Source organism: Portunus trituberculatus, chromosome 41 (assembly GCF_017591435.1).
Source record: "Portunus trituberculatus isolate SZX2019 chromosome 41, ASM1759143v1, whole genome shotgun sequence".
Taxonomy (NCBI): Eukaryota; Metazoa; Arthropoda; class Malacostraca; order Decapoda; family Portunidae; genus Portunus; species Portunus trituberculatus.
Window position 1 is genome coordinate 101,309 of NC_059295.1, and position 27,880 is coordinate 129,188.

General features: G+C 35.3%; 1 protein-coding gene across 6 annotated transcripts in view; it reads right to left on the reverse strand.

The window, feature by feature from the left end:
- LOC123517153 (chitin synthase chs-2-like) overlaps positions 1 to 27,880 on the reverse strand; it is a 91,919-nt gene that overhangs the window by 8,280 nt on the left and 55,759 nt on the right. For 3 of the 6 annotated variants that reach the window (XM_045277113.1, XM_045277116.1, XM_045277118.1), the window contains exons 13-25: positions 27,432 to 27,694; positions 26,634 to 26,844; positions 26,271 to 26,471; positions 25,908 to 26,134; positions 23,856 to 24,023; positions 18,549 to 18,863; positions 17,901 to 18,142; positions 13,835 to 13,968; positions 13,515 to 13,675; positions 11,430 to 11,606; positions 7,385 to 7,549; positions 6,760 to 7,015; positions 6,009 to 6,139 (exon numbers count right to left, since the gene is read on the reverse strand). In XM_045277113.1, the coding sequence (XP_045133048.1) occupies positions 6,009 to 6,139; positions 6,760 to 7,015; positions 7,385 to 7,549; positions 11,430 to 11,606; positions 13,515 to 13,675; positions 13,835 to 13,968; positions 17,901 to 18,142; positions 18,549 to 18,863; positions 23,856 to 24,023; positions 25,908 to 26,134; positions 26,271 to 26,471; positions 26,634 to 26,844; positions 27,432 to 27,694 (2,651 nt within the window). Of the gene's footprint in view, positions 1 to 6,008; positions 6,140 to 6,759; positions 7,016 to 7,384; positions 7,550 to 11,184; positions 11,362 to 11,429; positions 11,607 to 13,514; positions 13,676 to 13,834; positions 13,969 to 17,900; positions 18,143 to 18,548; positions 18,864 to 19,676; positions 19,983 to 23,855; positions 24,024 to 25,907; positions 26,135 to 26,270; positions 26,472 to 26,633; positions 26,845 to 27,431; positions 27,695 to 27,880 lie in introns of all 6 variants that reach the window. The other 3 variants (XM_045277114.1, XM_045277115.1, XM_045277119.1) reach the window with 3 other exon arrangements.

Genomic DNA, 27,880 nt, shown 5'->3' on the forward strand with positions numbered 1-27,880 from the left:
CACAGAAGACTTCTTTGGAAACTAGAGAACATAGGAGGACTGCTGCGTGGAACCTTGCTCGAATGGACAAGAGATTATTTGAAGGATAGGGAAATGAGAACTGTGATCAGAGATACATACTCATCTTGGAGTAAAGTAACTAGCGGAGTGCCACAAGGGTCAGTGTTAGCCCCCCATCATGTTTCAAGTTTATGTAAACGACATTCACATTGGGATAAACAGCTATATGAATTTATTCGCTGATGATGCAAAGTTGCTAAAAGTTATCAAAACCAGAGAAGACTGTCTACTGTTACAGGAAGATTTAAACAAGATCTATGAATGGAGCAAGAAGTGGAAATTGGAGTTTAATGCCAAGAAATGTCACATAATGGAACTAGGAAAGAGTAAGAGAAGACCAGTATGGAACTATTTAATGGGATAAGAGCAAATAATTAAGACAAATGAGGAAAATGATCTTGGAGTGATCATACAAGAAAATTTGAGCCCTGATAAACACAAAAACAAAATATTTGGACTATCATATAAGATGTTGACTAATATAAGAGTGGCATTTCATTACATGGATATAGATATGATGAAAAAAATCATCACAAGCATGATACGCCCCTGGCTGGAATATGCAGCAGTGGTATGGTCTCCGAGCTCTAAAAAAGATATAAGAAAACTGGAAAAGATACTGAAGATTGCTACAAAGATGGTGTTGGAATTAAAGGACCTCACATATGAAGAACGACTGAAGGAAATGGGACTGCCAACCTTACAGGATAGAAGAGAACGTGGGGACCTAATAACAATGTATAAGATAGTAAATTATATTGAAAATAGACAAAGAAGACCTGGTGCTATTGGTGGAAGGAGATGGAAGGACAAGAGGACATGAAAAGAATATCAGAATGAGGCAGTGTGTGAAGAATGTTGGAAAATACAGTTTTCCACACAGAACGGTGGAAAAATAGAATGCACTGGATAAAAAAATTGTCGCAGCACATAGTGTGCATAACTTTAAAGAAAAACTAGATAAATGGAGACATGGAGGCAAGACACTATGAGGCCCGCTCGAACCCTGTACAATACAACTAGGTAAATACACACACACACACAAGACAAGGTCAAGGTCGGACGGGCGGACCAACGCTCCCCATGATCAGCTGATCATGTTTACAGTGGCCTGGGCAAATGCGTGACTTGTGTGGCAATAGTCTCCAGAAACTACATTGAAAAGCACCATGGGTCAGAAAGAACTTACACCCATAAGCAGGTATGAGAATAGGGAAGGAGTACAAGAAAAGGATGACGATGTGGGAGAGGCTAGATTCAGAGGATTTGATGAGACAAGTACTGCCCTCCATAGGTGAGTTTTAACTTTGGAGAAAAAATTAGACAACTGGATAAGAGAAAGTATGAGAAGTAAAGAGAACGATGAACAGGAGAAAGTTTCTGAACTTGAAAGACAGGATAAAAAAAGTGGAAGAAAGTGAAGCTGGGTTAAGAGTAGAGAATGCGGAACGGAGAAAAGCCAAATATAAGAAACAGATGGATGAAGGACTTGGTAAAGTAGAGAAAGAAAAAGAGGACCTGAAAGATCTAGTTAGCAAAGAAAAGGAAAGAGTGCATGATGTGATTATAAAAGAAGTACAGGCATGTAGAGTACAAATTAAGAAATAACTTACAGGTGATTCAAGAACAACTAAAAGAAAGAGACGAGAATATGGCAAACAAAATGATTGGAGTACTTATGGAAAAGGAAAACCTAGTAAGGGAAATTGCAGAAAAAAAAAGTGTAATTATCTTTGGACTAAAAGAAAAAAATGTAAAATATAGACCAAGAAGGGAAAAGGAGGAAATGAAGTCAGTTAAAGACCTACTAAAAATTCCAAATGACAAAGATAGGCAGAGCCTAGAGGAGGAAGTGGAGGAAATTCACAGAATGGGACCTTATCAAGATGGAACAACAAGACCAATTAAGATACTACTAAAATCACAAGCAGCAACAGAAGAGATATTATATAGAACAACAAAACTCAGAGAAACAGAAGGCTGCAAGGATATATATGTGTGTGTATATATATATATATATATATATATATATATATATATATATATATATATATATATATATATATATATATATATTGGCAATACTTTTTCTCATTTATATAAACGACATGCCAGAAGGAGTGAACAGCTACATAAATCTGTTTGCAGATGATACAAAACTGTGCAGAGTCATAAAGCAAAAGGAGGATTGTGAAATACTGCAAGAAGACCTAAATAAGATTTGGGAATGGAGTAGAACTGGAGAAAGTAAAAAAGGAAAGGGATTTGGGAGTGACGATGGAAGAAAATAATCAACCGGCAAACCATATTGATAGAATTTTCAGAGAGACATACAATTTGCTAAGGAATATTGGAATAACATTTCACTACATGGACAAAGAAATGATGAAGAAACTAATAAGACCCAGATTGGAATATGCAGGAGTAGTGTGGACCCCTCACAAAAAGAAACATATAAGGAAGCTGAAGAGACTACAAAAAATGGCTACAAGAATAGTCCCAGAACTTGAAGGGATGACATATGAGGAGAGACTAAAGGCTATGGATCTTCCAACATTGGAACAGAGAAGGGAGAGAAGGGATCTCATACAAGTTTATAAATTGATCAACGGAATGGACCAAGTGGACAATGAGTATCTGATCCTGAGAGAAGAATATGCCAGTTGAAGCACAAGATCGCATAGTAAGAAGCTGAGGAAGGGAAGATGTGTAAGAGATATTAAAAAGTATAGTTTCCCGCAAAGATGTGTTGAGACGTGGAACAGTTTGAATAAAGAAGTAGTGTCTGCAACGAGTGTGCATAGTTTTAAAGAAAGATTGGATAAGTGTATATATGGAGACAGGGCCACACGAGCATAAAGCCCAGGCCCTGTAAAACTACAACTAGGTAACACACACACACACACACACACACACACACACACACACACACACACACACACACACACACACACACACACACACACATACACACACACACACACACACACAAACACATACAGTGGTACCTCGAGATACGAGTTTAATTCATATTCTGTTTGTACCTGAAATTGCTCATATCTCAAAACAATTTTCCCCATTGAAATGCACTGAAATGCCATTAATCCATTCCAACCTCCCCAAAAAGAGTACCACATTCTTTTAACATATTTTTAGGTATGAAAAAAGTATTTAAAGATAGCAAACATTGTATAGAAACATAATAAAACTTAACAAAAGAAAGTGTTCTGAAGTCCAAGGGGAATATGTCCAAATGCTAATTACAAGAATTAATTCTAAATAAAACAGTCCTATTTTGCATTGTATTGTTTTACTAACCAAAATTCGGTGATGTATACTTTTTTTGCTGCCACTGTGTATATATATATATATATATATATATATATATATATATATATATATATATATATATATATATATATATATATATATATATATATATATATACAGTGTTCCTTGCCACTTCGTGGTTTGCGTTTCACGGCCTCAGTGCATCATGGGGTTTTCAAAAATATTCATCAAAAGATAAATTCATCAAAAGATAAAAATGAAAAAATACAGCCATATTGTGGAAAAACACGTTGTTTTATGTTGATGTGTGAGAAAGAAGGTTTCCCAGCATGACAAACAAAGAGATAGGTTGACTCAGAGGCTTTGTACATACCCACGGGCACATATACAAGACACATGATTGGTTCCCTGCGTGAGATCGACCAATGAGAGCATGAGTGGATTTATCCCGTAAACTGATTGGCTGCACATCATCGCAACCTCACCTAACATCTTCCCTTGTTGTATCTTGCCAATCTCGTCCATGCTGTTGACTGTCTCCCATACTGTATCTTAGTGTTTTGTTCGCAATAACTTCTTTTTGTTTAAGTAGTGATTCATTAAGCCCTTACAACGCTGCCTAAGCGCTGTGCCCCTGTGAAAGCTTCCTCTAGTGAGCCCAAGAGGAAGAGGAAGATGATGACCATCAGTGAAAAAGTGAAACTTTTGGATATGATCAAAGAGGGTGAGTGTTACGTGTCGTATGAGAGGGGGAGAGAGAGAAAGAGAGAGTAAATGTATAATTACTGTACAGTAATACTCCACTCAAGGAACAGGATAAGGGGTACCAAAGCTGTTCGTAGAGCGAAAATTCGTTAAGCGGATGTAATTTTCCCATAAGAAATAATGGAAATAGGGGGGGATGCATTCTGGGCTGGTCCCCAACATACCACATGGATTAAAAAAAAAAAATGTATATATATATATATATATATATATATATATATATATATATATATATATATATATATATATATATATATATATACGTTTGGCAGCATATTGGGCCAGCGGTTTACCACTACTTTTATGATGCCATATGAGTCATTGGAAGTTAGAGGAGCTACATACAAATTCTCTCACATTCTCGCATTTATGTTCACAAAACAACATTTCTATTAGCTTTTTACAAACCTTGCCCCCAAGAAAGGATTGTTTTGTAATGCATTAAGTAAAATCTTACATGGAATACCAAAAAATAAAGCAGAGATGAGATGAGCCACAGACGAAGCAGGAGACTCACGGCGACTCGGCCGCTTCTTCTTCTTGTGACTCTTTTAGCCTGCGTGTTGTCTTTTCCCATGATATTTGTTTCCATTCTCTATTGCCTGCTATAATGGATATCATATCTTAGTATTCATATACGCTCATGCCATGAGGAAAACCTCGACTCCGTGGCATTGAGTGACAGTGAATTATTAATGAAATACCGCGGTATTTCATTTGTAATTCACTATCACTCAGTGCCACGGAGTCAAGGTTATCCTTGTGGCATGAGCGTATATGAATACTAAGATATGATATCCATTATAGCAGGCAATAGAGGAGTGAAAACATAAACATCATGATGAAAGTAACACGCAAGCAAAAGGGTCACAAGAAAAAAAGAAGAAGCGGCCGAGTGGCCGCGAGTCTGCCGCTTCGTCTGTGGCTCATCTCATCTCTGCTTTATTTTTTGGTATTCCATGTAAGATTTCACTTTATGCATTACAAAACAATCCTTTCTGGGGGCAAGGTTTGTAAAAAGCTAATAGAAATGTTGTTTTGTGAACATAAATGCATATATAAGACAGGAACACCACCTCCAGAGATGGTATTCCCAGCAACCTCAGAGCAACCTGAAAGCAACCTTATCACCGTCCCTCCAAGCATTCATGGATGCCATTTCGCTGCAAGAGGTTGCTCTGACGTTGTTAAAGAATCTTAGATCCAGCTCCAGGAGCCAGCCAATTAGTACAACGAAACTACCGCGTTCGGTCCCTCACCCGGCAAATTCAAACCCAGAAAATTCACTAAAACGGATATGGTTGTACGTTATGCAGCTTTTTGGGGTAACTTTATATAGTACGTTAAACTGGAAATTCGTTAAACGGACGTTCGTTAAGCGGAGCATTACTGTATAAGGTTCTATAATTAAATAGATTTAAGTAAAATACTGTATAAGTAAAGTATAAATACTGTATACATATTTTAAACATTCTGGTACCCACATACACATACATGATAATTCCAAGGGGGGGGCAAATCCTACTTCGCGGTTTTTCACCTTTCGTGGGGAATTCTGGTATCCATTAACCGTGATAAACGAGGGATCTCAGTATATATATATATATATATATATATATATATATATATATATATATATATATATATATATATAATATATAAAATTAGTGCTGAATCAAGAAAGTATGATAACCACTAAAATTTATATCAATTAATTTAATACACAACCTTATAGAAAGTAAATCTGATGGTTTGCCACATGCCATATGCCATCTCGATTCAAGAAATAAAATAAGATAGATAAATAAATGTAGTAAAATTAAATTAAACAAATAAACACTATCTACACAGCTCATTATAATAAACATATACCAATAAAATAACATGGTTACCTTCTTTGCACCCATTGTCTGCATCTTGGACATCCGCCTTTCTTGGACAACAGTTTCTCGTCTTTCAGCCAATGCCTTCATGGTCTCTCTACGCATACTCAGCCGACGCATATTGCCAAGTACTGGAGTCTCTGTTAGGTCAAGCAAAGGTAAATATTAACATAAGCTCTGCAGTCTTTTTTTTTTATAATTTATCTACCTATATCTGACATTTATTTCAAAGGGGATGACAGTGACAGAAGCTTCCACTTATTCATATCATTGCATTCCCATCTTTTTCAACATAAGTAAATGCAACCATTCCTTGCCTCAAAAGAAGAAAAAGAAAAAAAATCTCAAAATACTCTTTCTTAAGCCTTCATTGTCATTGGTCCGAATGGTGAAAGTTTTTATGCATTCTTTTGTCTGATAAATTACAGTACATACTTCAGCCTATCCATCTGTTATCTTGATTATTTATTTCTTTTTCATCTTTAAACTATACTTGACAAAATTTAACATATGTTGGATTAATTTAATCATAATTTCCATAAACTCACTTATTATGTATAAATTGTAGAAGTTCATTAATTTCAGACTTGAGTTACTGTATAACTGAATGTTAAAATCTTTTGTACAATTCTACGGTATACAACAGTATACATACAGACAAAAATTATAATATTTAATGTAGGTAATCATATATTAATCTGACACACATTTCTCAAGGTTATTATACCCCACTAAACACATTTGTGCAAATAAGACTTACCAGTTTCCATGCCATTTTCAGCAGCTTCTGCTGAGATGCTGAAGAATCGTTTCTTGAAGGCAACATCCAGAGTTCCAATGGCTTGTTTCTTATTACGCTGTCGCTCCAGGTTGTGAATGGTCTTTCGGCGACCCAGCTGGCCATCCTGCACACTGTCACTGTCATAATCACCATCAATTCCTTTCAGTTTCTGGAGCTGTCTTACTATGTCTACTGCATTCTTCTGAATGAAAGCATCCTCGGTAGTGTCCTCGGCCTGAAAGATAGAAAACACATCTAAATCATACTCATGTATATAGGAATAACCATATACAAGAAGTTTGATTTACAAATTAAGAAATAACATGCAGAATAAAGAAAACATGTTCTCACACATGAAAACAAAGAGGAAAGTTATATGATAGAAAACAAAATTGGTAAGATGAATTCAACTCCATAAAGTTTTTGCATAGCTACATATTCTGCACTGACCAAATACATGGTGTGTAGATATAGTATTCTCATAAAAAAAAGTTAAGAATAATTTTCTTGTTACACTTAGTATCCTTATATGACTATTACAAATAAAGTTAATAATCTTCAACCATACATTTTCACAAACCATACCAGTTATTTAACACAGTACCTTCTTGTTGCAACAGGTGAGTTCAGTGGAGGCCAAGATGTGGGAGATGGTGCCAAAGCGATGGAACAACATGGCAACAAACTGAATGATAAGAATGAGGGCAAAGAAGAACACAAACACTAGACCAATAGGTTCCAGCTGAAGGTGTTCCTGGCTGATGAGGACCTGGAAGGAATAGTATAACTCACTTACTTACTTCTAACATGACTGATAACTTGTAGTATCATGAAGACACTTTATAACAGCTGTCTGATGCCATCTTTATTTCAAGCTTTGAAAATTAAGGAATTTTGTAAAAATGTCAATGAATGTCTCCATGTAGTTTTATATCAAGAGTATGAATAATATATGAACTTAATAGATTAAAAGTTATTAAACTAAGTAAAGAACATGCAGAGATCTAGAGTTATAAATGGCTACATTGTGTGAGTGTAACAAGAGCAGACTCATGGTCATGCAGAGAGGCAACACCATACACACACATGCCACAGCTCTTGCTATCACACAAACTAGCTCTCTCTCTGGTTTAGTAAGCTAAACATTATATCATCCAAATACTATAAAAATAGTAAAACAATCTATTACTTACTAAGACAAATAATCTAAAAACCATAAAATAGATAAGTTAGGTGGCAGCGTGAATCAAGGTCAGAGTATTACATAATGGTAATACTGGAGGAATAGACTTGCTGCTTTACTCTTGTGGTCACCTTGTAAAGGTAGCCACATCATCAATAACATCACCATCTAAAAACTCAGCATATAACATATGTAAGTACAATAAAATCATAGCATATTATGGGTGAATTATTGAATTATACTCAGTTTAAGGAAGTAGATTATCTCCTTCAGTGTAATCAAAGAATAAAAACATCAGATCCTGGACAGAATACAGTTTATACAGGCAAGCCTGGTGATGACAAGTATTATAGTAAACTGTCATAGTTGTGGACTTGAAGGTTGCACAACATATACAAACCATTCACTATGCCTGAAGTCAGAAAAAAATAAGTGTACTTAGTCAGATGAGATAAGACTAGAAACTAAATCATACATGTAAAAGAGGTGCTATAAGAGAGAATAAAAACTAAACAAACAATTATTCACCGAATGTAAAAGAATGAAAATAAATTATCAAGAAAGTAAGGTATTAAAATGGTGAGAGAAAAAAATAATTACAGTATTGAAATTTTTGATATATAACTAGATGTGTGAAGGAAGCATAGAAAGGTGGGAAAAAAAGTGATATGGTAGCAAGCAAATTAAGCAACCATTATCATGCATTAGTAAAAAATGAGTAAAAATTTCTAAAAGAATTATGCAAGTAGGGGGAAAACAACTTGCAAGAAAAAAGTAAGTAACGAAAAATAAGAAAAGGGACTGCTGAGTAAAAGAATATGTACTTTAAAGAGGAAGAACAAAAAGTAAAAGCAGTGAGATATGTAATATTAAAGCAGAAGTGAAAATTAGGTGTAAAAAAAAAAACCCAGTAAACATTCCAAGGAACAAGAATCAAAGAATCAGAAATGGTACACATAAGATGAGAGAGAGAGAGAGAGAGAGAGAGAGAGAGAGAGAGAGAGAGAGAGAGAGAGAGAGAGAGAGAGAGAGAGAGAGAGAGAGAGAGAGAGAGAGAGAGAGAGAGAGAGAGTTTGAGTCATAAGAGTCAGTTATAGAATAACTTAGAATCAGTCCAGCAGTCTCACCAGAAAAAGTAATACAAATTTAACAAATATAAAGACAGTAGCTAAATGAAGTAACAAGATAAATAATAGAAAACAATTGATGATGTAGTTCTGTCACAGTAATAATAATAATAATAATAATAATAATAATAATAATAATAATAATAATAATAATAATAAATAAATAAATAAATAAATGAATAAATAAACAAGTAATGGTTATAATAATAATAATAATAATAATAATAATAATAATAATAATAATAATAATAATAATAATAAATAAATAAATAAATGAATAAATAAACAAGTAATGGTTATAATAATAATAATGATGATGATGATGATGATGATGATGATGATGATGATGATGATGATGATGATGATGATAATAATAATAACAATCCAGTTCCCCTGAAGAAGCTTCAATGAAACTGGTTGGGAAATAAACTCAATGCCCTACACCTGTGTTTTCCTCATCTCCTTCTCCAAAGATAATATTATTATTAGTAGTAATAATAATAATAATAATAATAATAATAATAATAATAATAATAATAATAATAATAATGACAATATTACAACATTTCAGCAATAACAAAAAATAGCAGTAGTAGTAGTAATAATAATAATGCTAATAATGATGATGATGATGATAATGATAACAATAACAATAATAATAATAATAATAATAATAATAACAATGACAGTACTAATAATAACATGTAATAATAATAATAACAGCAAATCAATTTATAGATACTCATACATTTAAATAACTAGAAATATAAAGAATATGTAAAAAATCCAACAATTACATAAATTAAATATCAGTTAAGCCCAGCGGCAGGGCAGATGAGTGCACTGCCAAATAAAAAATTGTCTATATATAGACTCTACGACTCATCTATACATCTATATATAGTTTCCCAGCAAGTGAGTACTCTAGATTGCATCTATATATAGACTGCTCCAAAACTGAACAAACAATTGAATCTATATATATAGACTCTGCTGCAAAACTGAACTAGTGACATCTATATATGGCCTCTGCTGCAAAACTGATCAAACAATTGAATCTATATATAGACTCTGCTGCAAAACTAAACAAGTGACATCTATATATAGCCTCTGCTGGAAAACTGAACAGACAATTGAATCAGCATATAAATGTTTGTATGAATGTTTGGAGTTACTTACATCCAGGAATTGTGATCTGGAAGTGATTTATTTCTACTTTTCTTCATATTTTTCACATACATACTTGTATTAATTTTTAGGCAATGTTGCTGGCGTGTGGTACAGTTCTTTCTCCTTGACATGATTGGCTAATAATGAATAAGTGGAGAAAAATACAAAAATTTCCAGCATTAAGTTATGTGCATAGCACATCCACCATCAACAAAGCACGAGAGGTGACCGGCCTTGAGAGGCCATGTTGACCAGTGTTTGGGTATTTGAGATCCCAAATAATGATATATTTTATGAATTTTCTTACTTGTAAGGAATCATCTATATACAGACCATGCTACAACTTAGTGCAGTAAAATAAGAACAAACGTCTATATATATATATATATATATATATATATATATATATATATATATATATATATATATATATATATATATATATATATATATATATATATATATATATACGATCCGACAAAATCCCATTTTCGAAGCATCTATATATAAATCCTTCGCTGGGAAGGGGTTAACATAAAATTTTAAAGTACCAAAAGTGCCTGGACAATACTTTACTATGGATTGCCTGTTTACTATGGAATACAAGTGGATCAATCTTTACTCTGTTAATCTTGTGTGTTTAGCCTTTTGACTCTACCTTCTGCTGCACTGAGAGTAGGAAATGAGGAAGAAAAGGCCAGTGCCATGCTGATCCAGTGTTAGCATGCTAGACCAAAAATGTCATGCAGGTCAATAAGATTCTAGATCTGAGACGAAGAAGTTCTGGACACTATTTTGAACTTGAGGAAAGGAAGAACTAGGAGGCCTCTGCTCCACAAGTCCCTCAGGTAGTTCCAGAGTAAGAGAAATAAGTGGCAGCCATGAACACCACAACCAGCAGGAGCAAGGCATACACCAGGTTACCTCCTGTGTCTCTGGGATAATTGTGATGTTTTCTCTGATGCCGAGAGGCCAGTCGATGTGAAGGTCATCTTTGTTCAGTTGAAGAAGGAATACAATGAGCACAAAGAGCGCGTTGAGCATGAAGAAACCGAAGAATGATTTGTTTCTCAGTTCCTTTAACTCGATCTCTGCTTGTTTCTGTAAGGAAGACATTTTACACACATAATGGACAGAGACACAAAGCCATGATGGCCCACACTACCTACCTCACTAGTTGCCTCCACAAAGGTAATGTTGGTTTTCACTCCCAGAGGCCACTCGATATGAATAGTATCTTTGTTCAGTTGGAGCAGGAATACAATAAGGACAAAGATAGCATTCAGCATACTGAAGGAGAAGACTGCTATATTGCGAAGTTCCTTTAACTCCACCTCCATTTTTTTCTAGAGAGGGAGAAGAAAGATGGAACAGAGAAGACCATTAGTCCACATGCATACTCACAGTGCAAACTGATTGAAGCCTGCATTATAAGTTTATATCTGAAGATCAGTTTTATTATAGGTGTTGATGCTCTTCTACTGAATATTTAAGGGATTAGTAGAGTTGTCTCTGAGCTACACAACAACCACCTGCTGACAACAAAAACTGATCTTAGGAAAATGAAAAAGTTATTGAAAACCAGATCTTTTGTACACTATACAATCACTTTTTATGTACATAACTATTCAAATACTAGGTATATTCCCATTATTTCTCTCAGTTAGTTAATCTAAAAATGCTTGCACCCTTCTACAAGACATTTTCATGCAGTCCACAAGTCTGTTTGGCATGCTAGTAAATGACTCTTGCCAAGGTGAAGTTGTGGTGAGTGCTTAAGGAAACAGGTGAGCATAGGCACTGCTGTATACAGTTATAATTAGAGTTATCTTATTTAATAATGAGAAAGAATTAAGTCTCAACAATCTTTGTCATTACACACAACCAAAATAGCTTAACATTACAGAAGTTGTTCTTAACAAAAGTGAGATCCCAAAGGAAACCCAGCAGGCAACATGCCGATGACACTTTACCATTGTCATTACTGACACATGGCTGCACTGCTAACATTTACACCCACCATTAACTGAACCGCCTATGTTTTAGATTGCAAAAATTCTTCTCGGTTTCTGAGGGAAATTATGATACTATAATAATAATGATGGTATGGACTGCAATAGCAGAAGAAACATCAATAATGATGACCAAAATAGTAATAATGATAATAATAAAAATTAAATAAAATAATAAAAATAATGGCAAAAATAAAAACTATTGTGATCATGCAAAGGAGTCCAGACAAGGCTAAGCTGGGAATAACAAGAATACTTAACTCAAAAGTGATCTGAGACAAATGTTATTAAAGAAAAGAACTGGAAATATCCATACCAAATCTGAAGATGAGGAATGAGGCTATCAGAGGTATGGCCAACATACTTACGAAGCTTCTTATGCAGTTCATAGCTCTTCTTACAGAGCCTGGCAAGCTTGCTGTTCTATTTTTGCAATAATTGGCAACAGGAAAAATCTAAACTATCAGAGAGTTAAGAATAATTTGAAACAACATTTTAAGCAAATCATTGGGAACATTTACAAGCAGTAAAGAGGTGTTTTAAGATACAATATAATCCTACTGTATTTATGTATACTGCATATTTCAATGTACATATAAGATGGCACTTGAGTTATCCTAAAAAAAGATATAAAGAGTGGGTCACACTGTATATCAGTTACAAAACAATGACCTTAAAATTTTATAGGAAATACCATTGAAATGTGGACTTGAGTGGTTTTGATTTTACATCACTACTTTTGTGAAGTTAAATGTATTTCCATTGAAAAGAAAAAATGAATCACTCCAGCTTGCAATGTTGTATAGGGACAAAGTCCATACAATGGAAAAAATAAGTAAGATGAAGAATGCCGACGTATCTAATCAAAAGAAGCATGTTGACAGCCCGATACATGCAAGTTTTTTCTTCATCTTAGATTTTATACTTAAAGATGAAGAAGGTATTTTAGTCATTGTATTGTTATATAACACTGTCAGAGTGTTTGAGTGCCATCTTATAGCTCTGGTATCAGCTAAAACCATTAAATTTAAACTGAAATTTTGGGGTCGTCATATATGAAAGTAATTTTATCCACCAAAATATACAGTAATAAAATATATAATCATAAATAGTACTGAAACAAATAGTATAATACATGTATTTTGACTTGAATTCAAGAACCTAACAACTTTTTTGTATCTCTCTAGAAAAATTTTTAGATGCTGAATGAATGACTATAGAACAAGAGAGAAAGAGAAGCACCTGCTCTTGAGGATTCTTGAGGAGTGGGTAGAGGTATTTCTCGATAAGATCTTTGAAGAATTGCACCTCAGCCCCTGGCATGTAGTCCACCTCTCCACGCTTGAGGGCCTTATCCTCAATCCAGTAAGGATTAACCAGATCATCTCGCTCTTCCTTGGGGCCTGTCAAGATGCATACGTTTGGAGGTCAATATATAAACTTTGTACTGAAAAAAATTCTATAAAAGAATATGATTTTTTGGAGCAGAAAGGAAATTTTATCCAGCAATTACTTATTTCTAACATGGATATAACTCTGGTTATCTAATCCAGATTGCTTACCAGACTTTTCACTTTCACTGTCACTGTAGTCATCAATTATATTTTCGTTGACCATAGATGCATTGTCACCGCGTAGAGAGACACGAGGCTGCATGGTGGAACGGCGGCGGCCACTTGGAACAATACCCATGTGTCTGGAGGTAAAAGTGCATTATGTTATGAGTACTGATGGAGATATCATTTGAGAAGCATATTAACAAGATCACTAGAGAAACTTATAATCTACTGAGAAACTTCAAAGCAGCATTTACATACAATGATGAAGATATGATAAAAAAAGCTGATAACAACAATGATTCGTGATTGGAGTATGCAACATTAGTGTGGGCACCAAATCTAAAAAAAAGTCATTAGGAAATTGGAAATAATCCAGAAAGCTGCAACAAAGATCCCTACAAACCTAACAAAATATAGTTATGAAAAGAGGTTGAAGAACTTGCAATTAACTATACTGAAAGAAAGTAGAGAAAGAGGTGATTTGCTAGAACTATATAGGATGTTGGAAGGGATAGAGAAGTTAGACAAAGATGATCTTGTGAAACTTGATATGAGGAGTACCAGAGGACATGAAAAGAAACTGAAAATGAGTAACTATAGAAGAGACATAAAGAAATACAGCTTTCCTCACAGAGGTGAAGCAGCATGGAAAAAATGGTGTGTGCAAAGATAATACATAAATGATGATCTTGTGAAACTTGATATGAGGAGTACCAGAGGACATGAAAGGAAACTGAAAATGAGTAACTATAGAAGAGACATAAAGAAATACAGCTTTCCTCACAGAGGTAGAGCAGCATGGAAAAAATGGTGTGTGCAAAGATAATACATAAATTTAAGGAAAATCTGGAAAAAAATAGATTGGGAGGCGGGACAGCATGAACTTAGTGTGGCTCTTTTTCTGTTTCTCACAACTAGGTAAATACACACACAATATGCACAATATAGAGATGGACTGGCAGATTAGGACCAGTGGGAGGGAAAGGAAGAGGATCATAGTAATATATGTGTCACCAAAGACTAATATATGAAGGCTGGATGTGTGCATGGAAATGCAAAATGAAGTAATAAAGTGATTGGACAATATGTTAAGAAAGAACAGAAAAGTATTACTTGTGGGGGATCTTAACTACAAAACATGTAATTGGAAAGAAATGGACGTAAATATTTATGCTGGATGATGGGGGAAAGGAGTGTTACAACTGGCAATGGTAAACACACTGCACCAATGTAAGAAGGACTATACCAAGGAGAAAAGGACCATCCGTGATTGATCTGATATTGACGAAAAAAACATAGCCTTGTCCAACCATTGAATATCAAAGTGATCATGTGGTTCTGGAAGTTGAAATTTTGAAATGTAATGAAGGACACATACAAAAAAGATTAAATCATGCCAAGATAAATTATGAAGTACTTTGGTAGTAATAAATGGAAAGAAACAGGCAGGGCAAAACAGTGCAAGAGAAATATAAAATATTCCTAGAGAAGTACAATGTGGAAATAAAAAAGCATGTTCCTGTATACAGAGTTTAAGAGAGCAGACAAACATGGTATAATGCTACATGTGCAAAAGATAAGGTGAGAAAGAATGCAACTTGGAAGAAATTAAGGAAGCAGCAAAAACAAAGAAAATAGGAAGCAATATAAAGAGGCTCAAAATCAATTCATTAGAATCAGAAGAGAGGATGAGAGAAAGTTTGAAAGAGATGTAGTAAAGCGATGTGAAGAGGAACCCAAGCTTTTTTATAAGTAAATCAATGGAAAGATGATGAACAGAGAGACCATCATTAAGTTAACTAAAGGAAATAGGGTATATGAAACAAGAGAAGTAAGTGAACTGATGAAAGAGAGCCTTTTGATCTGTATTTAATGTAGAAGATTTCATAAAAGCAAACAACAAAGTGATGCAGGAGGGTTATAAAACATTATAGTGCATAAACAGAAAATAAGCAAATTATTAGAAAAGGTGGATATCAGAAAAACAATGGAGGCAGATGGAGTATCATGATGGACTCTGAGAGAATGTACAGAACAGCTGGTAGAACCAATTTGTGATGTGATCAACAGTGCTTTGATAGAAGGGAAAATACCAAGGGAATGGAAAAGAACAAAGATAGTCCCTATATACAAAGGAGAGAAAAAGACCAAGCCCCTAAATTATAGAACAGTGTCACTGACTAGTGTTGTGGGAAATGTGAAATTGTGATCAAAGAAAATGGGTGGAATATCTGGAGTAAAATTAAATCATAATTAACTCCCAATTTGGATCTAGAAAAGGAAGATTGTGTATAAAAAAATGTACTAAGTTTCTATACAAGAGAAATAGATGAGATACAGGGGAGAGATGGATGGGTCAATGCAATGTATTTATATATTAAAAAGGCTTTTGACAGAGCACCATACAGAAGACTCTCAAGGAAAAAAGAACACATAAGAAGAGTACAAAGAAATATCTTCAGCTGGGTGAGGCACTACTTAACAGGAAGAGGAATGACATCAAAAAGGCTTTTCGTAGAGTATCATATTGAAGACTCCTATGGGAACTAGAAAACATCAGAGGAATACAGGGAAATGTATCTTAAACTGGATGATAGTTTACTGAACAGATAGGGATATGAGGACAATGATAAGAGACACCCTATCAAGTTGGAGCACAGTTACTAGTGGCATACCACAAGGTTCAGTGCTGGCATCAATTATGTTCCTAGAATACATTATTGGTATACAAAAGGGTTTGAGTAGCTACATAAATTTGTTTGTAGACAATTTAAAACTTTTGAGAGTAATATGGAACATTGAGGACTGTATGGAATTGCAAATTGATATTGATAAGATCTGGGAATGGAGCCAAATATAGAAATTAAAATTTAATACCCAAAAATACTATGTAATGGAAATGGGTAGAAGTAATAGAAGGCTTACGTGGGAATACAAAGTGGGAGAAGAGATTGTAATGAAAAGGAGTGAAGAGTGATTATACAAGACATCCTGATCCCAGAAAGACACATGAATAGGTTATTTGCTTCAACACAAGACACTAACAAATATCAGAGTGGTATTCAATTACATGGATAAGAGTATGATGAAAAAGATCATAACCACTATGATAGGACCTAGACTAGAATATGCAGCAGTGGTGTGGTCACCATACAGGCAGAAGGAAATCAGGAAACTAGAAAGAATCTAAAGGACTGCTACAAAGATGATGCCAGAAGTACAGGATCTTCTCTATGAACAAAGACTGAAGGAAAAGGAACTACTAACTTTGAAAGATAGATGGGAAAGAGGAGATCTAATAATGATATATAAGTTAGTAAACCATATGGAAAAGATAGATAGACAAGACCTGGTATCACTGACAGAGGATAGAGATAGATGAACAAGAGGACACTCCAAGATCACGAAAAGTCAGTGTTTGAATGACATTAAAAAGTTTAGTTTTTCACATCTGGAATGGATGAGTGAAGAGATTGTAGCAGCAAAAAGTGTGCACAAATTTAAGAAAAAAACTGGATAAAAGTAGATATGGAGAAAGGTCACTATGCTCAAACCCTGTAAATACAACTAGGTAAAATACATTCAAAACTCTATGTAACACTTAATTCTTCTATTATACAGGAATCATATTTTTTGTAATCACATTTTTTCTACTCTTGAATGATAATTCTTGTCATTTTATTGCTAGTTATGTATTCCCACCAGCTGCTAAACCATTGCAGGCACTTAATTACTTCCAGCATGACAGTTGATTCCTTCTTCTTTCTTGAACATGGTTAATTTCCATATACACTAGAATTTCTTTCACTTACTGTTCTATTTTCATCACAAGCACCTGCCATGTGTCTCCTATATATAAATTTCACTTGCATATGCTAGTGTTGTAACTATTATGCTGTTCTGAAGTCACTAATGAATAATAATATTACACCAATGTTGCAGCTGAACCAACTTAATTCACTGAAACAAACTCTTACATAATTATATGAGTAAATGCTCTTCTAGAGGAAATATTTGTCCCTCTATTGCTTTTCTAAGGAGTATCTCTGCTGGATAGAAAAGAACTTACGCTTCAATGGTCTCAAATCGCTTCTTTAGGATGTCAAGTGAGTTTGCAATGCTAGCCAACTGTTGACGCTCATCACTGGGCTTCGGGTGGACACAGCACATAATCTTGAAGAGACCAGCCAGAGAAAACTCTATGGAGCCTTCATCATCATTTTGTTGTTCTCGGTGGAGGAAGCCAAGAAAGCCCTCCTTCTTTTTGTTTTTCTTGGCCTCTTCTAATGCCTTGCGTTCAGCCTCCAGTTCCTAACACCAGAAAGGTGAAAAATAAAGTTTAATCTTTGTTGAGCTGTGAGTTTGATTAGGGGGTTATATATAAGCATTATAATTACACAAAATCATATGAATGAGTTAAAACTATTTCAAAGCATTTATTGTTACATTCATATACCACATACAATATCTGCATATAGTAAACATACATGCTATCATATCCACTAATTAATACAATTAATGATGCAAGAAAATACCACAAGCTATTGATACCAGTCATGCAGTTAGTCATGCAAGATGTGAAAGAAGCAACTTACTAACATAAAATATTTGGCAGAGTATGTATCTTATCACTCAAGTGGAGAGTTCACAAACAAAATTTATCTCTTCTAAATGTAATTAATCATTAGCCTGATAGTGGATAGAAATATTCTTGTACCTCTCTAGTTTTTTTCTTCTGCTTGGTAGACACCTCACGTGTGCCCCAAGACACATTATTGAGGTTGAAACATGAGTAAATCTGGAGCAGAAGGTACATGGAAGGCACCAGCAAGTAATATACTAGACCAGCTGGAAGACACATGATTTCTTTGGGATGTAACAGTCCTGTTATTATAAAGGAAGCAGCTGTGGCTATAAAGAATATAGCAGAGGGACTATCCCACCCATCTTCCGCGAAGTTGAGAAACATGGCCACCAGCACGATTATCATCACTAGGGCATATACTGCTGTCAGCACATAGGCTATTGTGATCTGTGGAATGAGTTAACATGCTGGATTAGTTGGTTAGAAAATAGCCAAGCAAATGCTCCTAAAATAAGAAGCGACTAAAAGTTAGTCTCAACATTAGTGTGTGTGTGTGTGTGTGTGTGTGTGTGTGTGTGTGTGTGCGTGGATGGGGGGTGTAGAAGGGTAAGAAGGTAAAAAGAATGCAGACATGCAAATGTTGAGATGTAAAAACTGCAGATTTGTGAGTGACTAAATGGACAAAACATGAGATGAAAGTGAGTAACTGGATAAAAAGCAAGGAATGCAGTCAGTCATTTTTATAATCTCACAGCAAAATTATTATTAAATAAAAAGAAAAATTAAGTCAATCACGATTTTTTATGTATCACAAAAGCAAAGGCCAAACATAACCACTGCACTGAAGACTGCTTCAGAGACTGTCTTCATCATGAGTGACAAATGCCAGCCATGCACTGTAACATGATACTTTCTAAAATAAGTTTCTTAATGAATATCTATAAAATGCTGCAGATTTCAATGTATTTTTTTCATTTTTTATCATTCAAATTGTAGGAGGCTATAATGATAAAATACAAATCATTCAAGCTTTCTAGTACCCTCAATGCTCTACTGAAGTACCTTTTCTGTGTGCTGTGTCATAATGATTCAAGCTGTATCTTGAATGCTTGTCCTACCTCATCTTAGACCACCACCACCACCATTACCATTAGCATTGCCCTTACCCTTACCCTTACCACTACCACTACTACTGCCACCACCACCATCACCATCATCATCATCATCATCATCATGTATATCTATGGGAGGGCTACAAACCTTCTTTGTCTTCTTAGTAGCTATCTCACGGGTTCCCCATGAGACATTGTTGAGATTGATGAGGGAGTAGATGATAAGGAGGAGGTACATAGAAGGAATTGACATAAGATACAGCAGACCTGGAATAATGCAATTGAACTCCTGAGGGTGCATACAGGCCGCTATGAAGAATGATCCTGAGAGAGCGATGAGGAAGATAGCTGATGGGGAACCAATGCCATCCTCCCCCAGCTGCAGTGTGGTACCCACGATGACAGCCATCATGATCAGTGCATATGAAGCAGACATAATCTGGGCCACAATCAGCTGCCCATTGACAAAGCCATACCCACATGGACCACGAAAACATCACACACATGGCCACAGAAAATGGAAAAGGAACAAAAACTGTTACATCTCTGACAAAGGAAAGTATCATGTGGACAACAGACAAAAAAATAAGAAACAGTGAGAAGCTTCAATCCTTATTTCAAATCAAACATATAACATATGCCAAGTTTTGTACATTCACATATACCCTAACATAATTATATGGCAAAGTTCAATGTGAATGACCTTGTTAATTTTCCCAATAAATATGACTGAATATGGAAGCCTAAGAAAATACAAATAAAAAAGCACAAATATGCAACAGCAAGAAAGTACAGGGGGAGGGGGTCATAGATTCTCTTGTTTCCATAATGAATAAGTTTTGGATCGTATAGACGGAAAAAAAAAAAAAGGAGAGAGTAGTGCTGCCAGATGTACGACAGAATCAAAACATATGCCATCGTGTGAAAACCAACAATATATTGAAACACCTGTTGGACTAAGGAAATTGACTTAGGATATTATGGACAAGGATTTTTCTGGATCTAGGAACGAAAGAGGTAGTATGAGGAGGTTGATCAATGTAGAAAGGGAGTTAAAGTACATGAAAGAAGTGATGTCGAGTCTAATGGACAAATGTACAAACAAAACAGACTGACAACAGAAAACACAAAGCTGAAATTGAGATTAGTGGAATGTGAGGTCAGTGCAATCAATCAGGGATTAAAGGAGAAGATATAAGAAATAAAGAAACAAAATGACCTACTAAAAGCCACATGTCAAGACTACGAAAATTCCTTAAGGAGCTTACAGGTTAAAGTACAGGATGGGATTGTGGACAAGGTAAGTGGATTGGGTGAAAACAAGCAGAAGGATCTACGAAATGCATGGAAGCAGGAACAGGAAGAGGAAAAAGTTAAATTTTTGGAGGTAGTAAAGAGATAAATTCAGAAAAACACAAAAGTTACTGTAATACAAGTAATTAACAAGAAAGATCTTGTGCAAGATATAGTAGATAAGAGAAAAAGTTTTGTGATTTTTGGGATGAACTGGCCAAAACTATTATCAAACAAGTTCAAGACAGCATGCAAGAACTGGACCAGGAGGTGGAGGAAGTGATCAGGTTAGGAGACCAATGAAAATGAGAATGAGATCCCAATTGGCAGTAGAGGAAATTATGGCTAAGAAAGGGAAGCTGGCCAATGACACAGAACACAAGGATATATGGATAAAAAGAGAAATTAACCTAGAGGAGAGGGAAAGGGAGAAAGTGCTAAGAAATTAAGCTAAGGAAAAAAAACGAGAAAAGGACAGAGATCAAGAAAAAGAATTTTTACTGGAGGGTTCTGGATATGAGACTAAAGAAGTGGTACCTACAGAAGAAAGAGGAGGTTGTGGAGGAGGCAAGAAATTAAGAGTGACTTATACTAATATAGATGGGTTGTTATCCAGCATGTTGGAGGTTAGGGATTATTTGAAAGAGAAAAACTCGGATGTAATGTGCATCATTGAAACAAAACTAAGAGAGGAGATTCATGTTAACTTTAAAGAGAAGGGATAGAATAGCCGGAGGAGAGACAGGAAGGATAAAGGGGGAGGAGGCATGCTAATAATGGTTTATTATAATATATGTGTGGAGGATGTGCAATACAGAGAGGACAAAGTGGAAGTAATGGGAGTAACAATAAAAAATAAGGAATTGAAAAAAAGAAAAAATTATTGTTACATATGTGCCACCTAAGACAAATACATGAGGAACTGAAGAACATAAAGATATGCAAATAGAGGTGATTAAGTGCCTAGATAGTATGATAAAAAGAGATGGAAGAATACTTTTAGTTGGAGACTTCAACTGTAAAAAAGTAAACTGGAGAGAGATGGAAGTAATGGATAATGCTGGACAGTGAAGTGAGAAAGTGTTACAGTTGACTATGGTTAATACAATGGATTAATGGGTGGAGTCAACAAGGTACAGGAGGGAAGAAGAACCATCATTGTTTGACCTAGTATTCACAAAAAAAACAGAGCCCCCTCCAATCACACATTACCTTAGTCCAATGGGAAGAAGTGATCATGTGACATTAGAGATGGAAATTCAGGAGGAGGATGAGATAATTTAGAGATGATTACAAAGGAGAGACATTAAATTATGCAAAAAGGAGATTTTGAAAAATTAAGGATCTTTTTTGCTGATATTGAGTGGAGAAACACTATGTACGGAAAGACAATACAAGGGAAATATAAAATATTCTTACAGAAATATAATGAAGGAATAAAAGAATATGTACCTGTTCATAGAGTTAAGAAAAAAATACAAGCTTGGTACAATGCCAGATGCATACAAATTAAAAAGGCAAAAGATAAAGCGCAGAAGAAACTCATAAAACAAAGAAATGGCTATAACAGACGGCAGTACAAGGGATGCAGAAATGAATATATTAGAGTAAGAGAGAGGAAGAAAGAAACTTTGAGAAAGATGTGGTGAATAAAAGCAGAGATGAACCCAAACTTTTGTACAAGTTTATAAATGGCAAAATGAAGAACAAGGAAACAATAGATAAAATAATCAAAGGAGGGAAAACATACCGAACAGAGAAGGAAATGTGTGAAATAATGACTGAGAGCTTCAAAATGGTGTTCACTGCAGATTTCACAGAACCTAATACGACATTGCATTGCCAAGGATTACAGGAAATCGCAGTGTACAAGGAGGATATTGGAAGATTATTGGATAAGTTGGATGTCAGAAAAGCAATGAGACCAGATGGTGTATCAGGCTGGGTTTTAAAAGAATGTAAAGAGCAACTACTGGATCCAATTTGGGAAATAATTAAAAGTTCAATAAATGAAGGGAAAGTTCCAATAGAATGGAAGAGAGCCAATGTAATACCAATATTTAAAGGAGGAAAGGCAACTGAACCACTAAACTACACATCAGTGTCACTTACAAATGTTTTGGGGAAGTTATGTGAAATAATTATCAAAGAAAAATTGGTTAAATTTCTAGAAGAGGAACAAGTCATATCGAACAGACAATTTGGGTTCAGGACAGGGGGGGTCATGTGTATCAAACTTATTAAGCTTCTACTCGAGTTATTGCAGGACTGGAAAACAGAGACGGATGGGTGGACACAGTATACCTGGATTTAAAAAGGGCTTTTGATAAAGTCCCTCATGGAAGACTACTTTGAAAATTAGAGAACATAGGAGGACTGTGAGGAACGTTGCTAGAATGGACAAGAGATTATTTGAAAGACAGGGAGATTAAAACTGTGATCAGAGATACATGCTCATCTTGGGGTAAAGTAACAAAAGAAGTGCCACAAGGGTCAGTGTTAGCCCCAATTATGTTTCAGATTTATGTAAACGACATTCACATTGGGATAAACAGTTATATTAATTTATTTGCTGATGATACAAAGCTGCTAAGAGTTATCAAAACCAGGGAAGACTGTCTGCTGTAACAGGAAGTTATAAACAAGACCTATGAGTGGAGTAGGAAGTGAAAATTGGAGTTTAATGCCTAGAAATGTCACATAATGGAACTAGAAAAGAGCAAAAGAAGACCAGTATGGATTTGCTACATTAATAAAAAACATTGATAAAAGTTAAAAATCAAATACATTGTGAAGAAATTGTTAGAAGACAAGAACCTGTTCTTTTTCTGATATATGATATCATTGACATATCTTCATAAATTCTATCCATTTTTGGAAGGAGGAACATCATATAATGGGATGAAGACTAAGTTCTGTAACATTCTATTCATGTTTATGACTTTAAATACTTAAAAGATATTTTCCCCTTTCTAAACCTTTAAATGAATCAATTTGCTATCTCCATTGTAATAATGTAATCTTAAGATAGTACCTGGATATTTGACTTGAGAGTGAAGCAGGCAACCATGAAGAGCAGGATTGGGATGATGTTGTACTCAAAGGAAGGCCAATTACCAATGCGGAAAGCAGCCACGAAGGCACCCACCAACATAAGGAAAATGGTTCCAGGTCCCAAGATGGTACCACCCATCAACATAGTCTGCAAGAATAAAATCAATTTCTCACTACCTTCCTTTACTATTTTTCTAAATTTGTGGTACCTATAATCAGTGGCAGCTCATGTATAAGCACTGTGGAATTACAGCACTTGACCCTTATTTCATCTCAATATTATCAATAGCATTCAATATATGGAGTATGTTTTTTTTTATTCTTTCTCTATTTGTACATTATATAATTTTGAAGCTTGATGTAAGTAGACATCCCCTAGCTTGTGAAAAAAATTGAAAAATCCTTCTAAAAAGCTGTGAGATTCACAGTTCCAGTGATGCACTGTTTGACTGTTGTGTGTGTGTGCAAGATTGTAAGCAGCACAGAGGGGAGAGGGAGCACTGTTGCTCCGGCAGTGCCAAGTTGCTGATCCTGGTATGCTGGTGGAAGGTAGTGTTTCTTTTTGACTCTGTGTGTGTTGTACTAAAATAATATAATGTACTACATTCTTTAATGTGATACAAAGTGTATAATTCAGGACCATATCTGCTAAAAGGTCCACTTTCTGAGAAATCAAGACAAAAACTGTGACTTTTCTGTTAAATTTCTTTTTTGCTTACATATTTACCACTGAATAATTGTAACCATATATTGGGTATATATCAAGATTTGAAATTAAGAGGCCTTGCCAGAAAAGAAAAAAGTCTTTGGGATCTCATCCCTCACGTGTATGCAAAATGTTCATGTGAATAAGATGAAAAAAAGTTTATCCTTAAATAATGCTTTTTATTAAATAAATTAAAGGAAATAAGGTTGCACAGCTGATAGACCAGTGAGGAAGATTCAGAGGAGTGAATTTTCTTTTCATGTTTGTTTTCCTTTTACACAATATTAATCCCTTACGTACAACATTTTTTTTACCCTCCTTCCCCCCTGGTCAACCATTTCCGGGTATTTTTCAACTTTCACAAGGTATTTTTTTTCTTATGGGATTGTAGATCATATTTTTCTGCATCTGAACTCGAAATCCGCAACTCTCTAAGTGCTCTGATTCGGCCGTGGCTGGCCGCCAAAGTCTGAAAAATGGGGGTTTCATGTGTCAAACTCAAGTTTTGCGTAAAAGTAATGAAAGATTGATGATTTGGATGTGTTGCACCACTCTAGAATGAGTGGTATAACACAGGAAACATCATGACACCACGTGTATGTCTGCATCATACAGCTATCACCTCCTACAACCACACACACACAAAAAAAAACGAAATTCATGGCTCATTTCTGGTGCACACGAAGTTTTGTCTGCATATGTATGCGTGTATGTGCATGCCAGAGGTTTACATGGTGAACAGACAACTCTCCAGCAATGCACACAAAGGAAGGGAGTGCCTAGGGAGGGGAGAGGAGGCGGGAAGAGGGATTGACAGGGTCGACCAGACCCTCTGTGAATCACGTGGGGATGGGGGGTGGGGTGGACTGCTAGTACGCTGTGCAGGCCAGCGATACAATAGTCAGTCTTGACCTACAGAAGACGCTCTTTCCAACGGTGCTAACACCAGCTTGCTACCTATTACTGCCAGTTTTTTACAGCCCTTGCTATATGTAGGCTGATCAGCATTACAGTTTCAAATATCACCCGCTGATATGTAGGCTGATCGTACGTTAGGGATTAAAACAATGATTAAACATTTTCTGAAATAGCACCTCACTAAATTTAGCCATGAGATGCCATTGGGTATAATACAAAAGCTAAATGCACAAAAACTCTGAATGTAAACTATAAACCTCAATAAAAGAAATTCATAAACTTAAATATTTTGTACATTTGGAACTGCAATGAAATTTTGAAAATTTTTATAACTAAAGAAACAACACTTGCATTCTTTCATTACACATTAAATGCAAAATATTCAAAGTGAGTTGGAAGTCATTTTACCTGGTAAAAGATGTAGGGTAGGGAAATGTTGTCATTAACTTTGATAGTCTTTTTGTAGTCCTGCAGCAGATCCATAATGTTGGCCATAGTTGAGGGTACCCATCGGCGACGCTGGTTGTAGAACTCTGAGAATCCTTCCGGAGCATGAGTATAGGCATCAGAGGCAGCACTGTATTCTACACGGTAACCTCTTTGGAGCAGTAGTGTGCACAGCCAACGGTCTTCCCCTGTGGAACACAAGGACATACTAAACAACTACTGCTTTATGAATGAGAAATTCATGGGTGAGTTGGGTAATGAATGAAGAGAATGATGAATCCATGTGGGTTGAGATGGCAATAATCCTTAACATCTCACAATTACCTTGATCATATTGGACATAGTGTCGAGCCTGACTGGATTTGGTAGTGTACTTGGCCATCACATTGTCATCCATTAAAGCTTTGCCACGGAAGAGGGAGAAGCAGCCAGGACTACACAATACACAACCAATCATGTGCTCTGTTGATTTCTGTAGCCAATGACCAATGGCATATTCAAACATTTGATACCAGATCATCAAACCTGAAAGAATCCAAGTGTGTGTTAATTCCATATAAGGTTATATCCATGTGCGTATTGTTAAAGATATATGAACTCTTTACAAACTCCAAACATCAAAAAGTATCCATTAATTACTGTCAGACTCAATCAATCTTCTAATAACAAAACCATTTAAAATTTTACCTGAGCCCACAGGATGGATACGGCCACATGCAGCACCCAAGTTAGTATTCTTCTTCATGAGATCTACCAAGAGAGCCACAGCACTAGGAGTGAAGTCAATATCTCCATCAAGAGTGAGAAGAAAAGTGTTTTCTGCAATCACTTCTTTCCTGTCTACCGAGATGGGTTGGTCCATTAGCTTGAATCCCAGCAGATAGTACATGTACATCACCTGTGGAATTATTAATATCATAAATTGGGCTTTCATTCTTTTATGCACAAAAAAAAAAATTATGTTATAATTTGCCATAAATGAATGAATGATTTATACTTATATAAGTTTTTAATATTTTCCTTTTGTTCCTTTGAGAGTTTATGTTTTCTACTCATTCTTTTCTTTTATTTTCTTTTTTAAGGAATAATTCCTAATATCTACATATTTTGAAAATTTGCTATTAAAAAATTTATATGAAAGTTTTTTTTTTCTTTTAAATGAATGAGGAGCATCACTAATTGAAGACAAATGATGTCACATAGTAGGAAAGCAAAGCATGTTTTGTTGTAATGGTGATGATCTAGAGTTTAAAGGGTGCTAGCCACTCCTTTAACCAAAGAGATCAAACATTCAATCTTTTGGATGTAAGTCCTTACTGTAGGTTGACCTGGACTCATAAATAAATGGATTGAGAGTGAAGACAATTAATGAATAAATAATTCTCTTATAACTTTGTTTTGTTTTACTGTGTCAAAACAGTTTATGAATATATCACTTGCATTATTCTGTCAGTTTGTAAGAGAAACAAAAGCATTGAAGAATACCTGAGACCACCGTTTCTTGTGCCTGATCTTGCCTTTATCCTTCAAGTGAGCCACAATCTTAGTCTTCCCGGGTAAGGTCCACACTAGGCGACCGCCATATGGTGCAGGGTACTTCTTAGGTGGACGGATTCGGATGTTTGTCTGATGGACATGCGTGGCAGCATCATCCATTAAGTTCACCAGAAGCTTCACAAACTGGTTCACCACATTCTCATCCTCATTGTCATCAGAGATTTCAAAGGCATCATCAAAGAAGATGTGAGCTGTGGTGAAATGAACAATGAGGAAAGTAATGGAAGCAGCAGATAAATATATCAGTAGTCTTGCATCACTTTTCCACATAACTGACCTTAAGGAAAATATTTAGAAACAGAATATGTTACAAAAACCTTGATAATAAACAAAGAAATCCAATGAAAATAAATTAAAGGAAGTTACATTTTGAAATT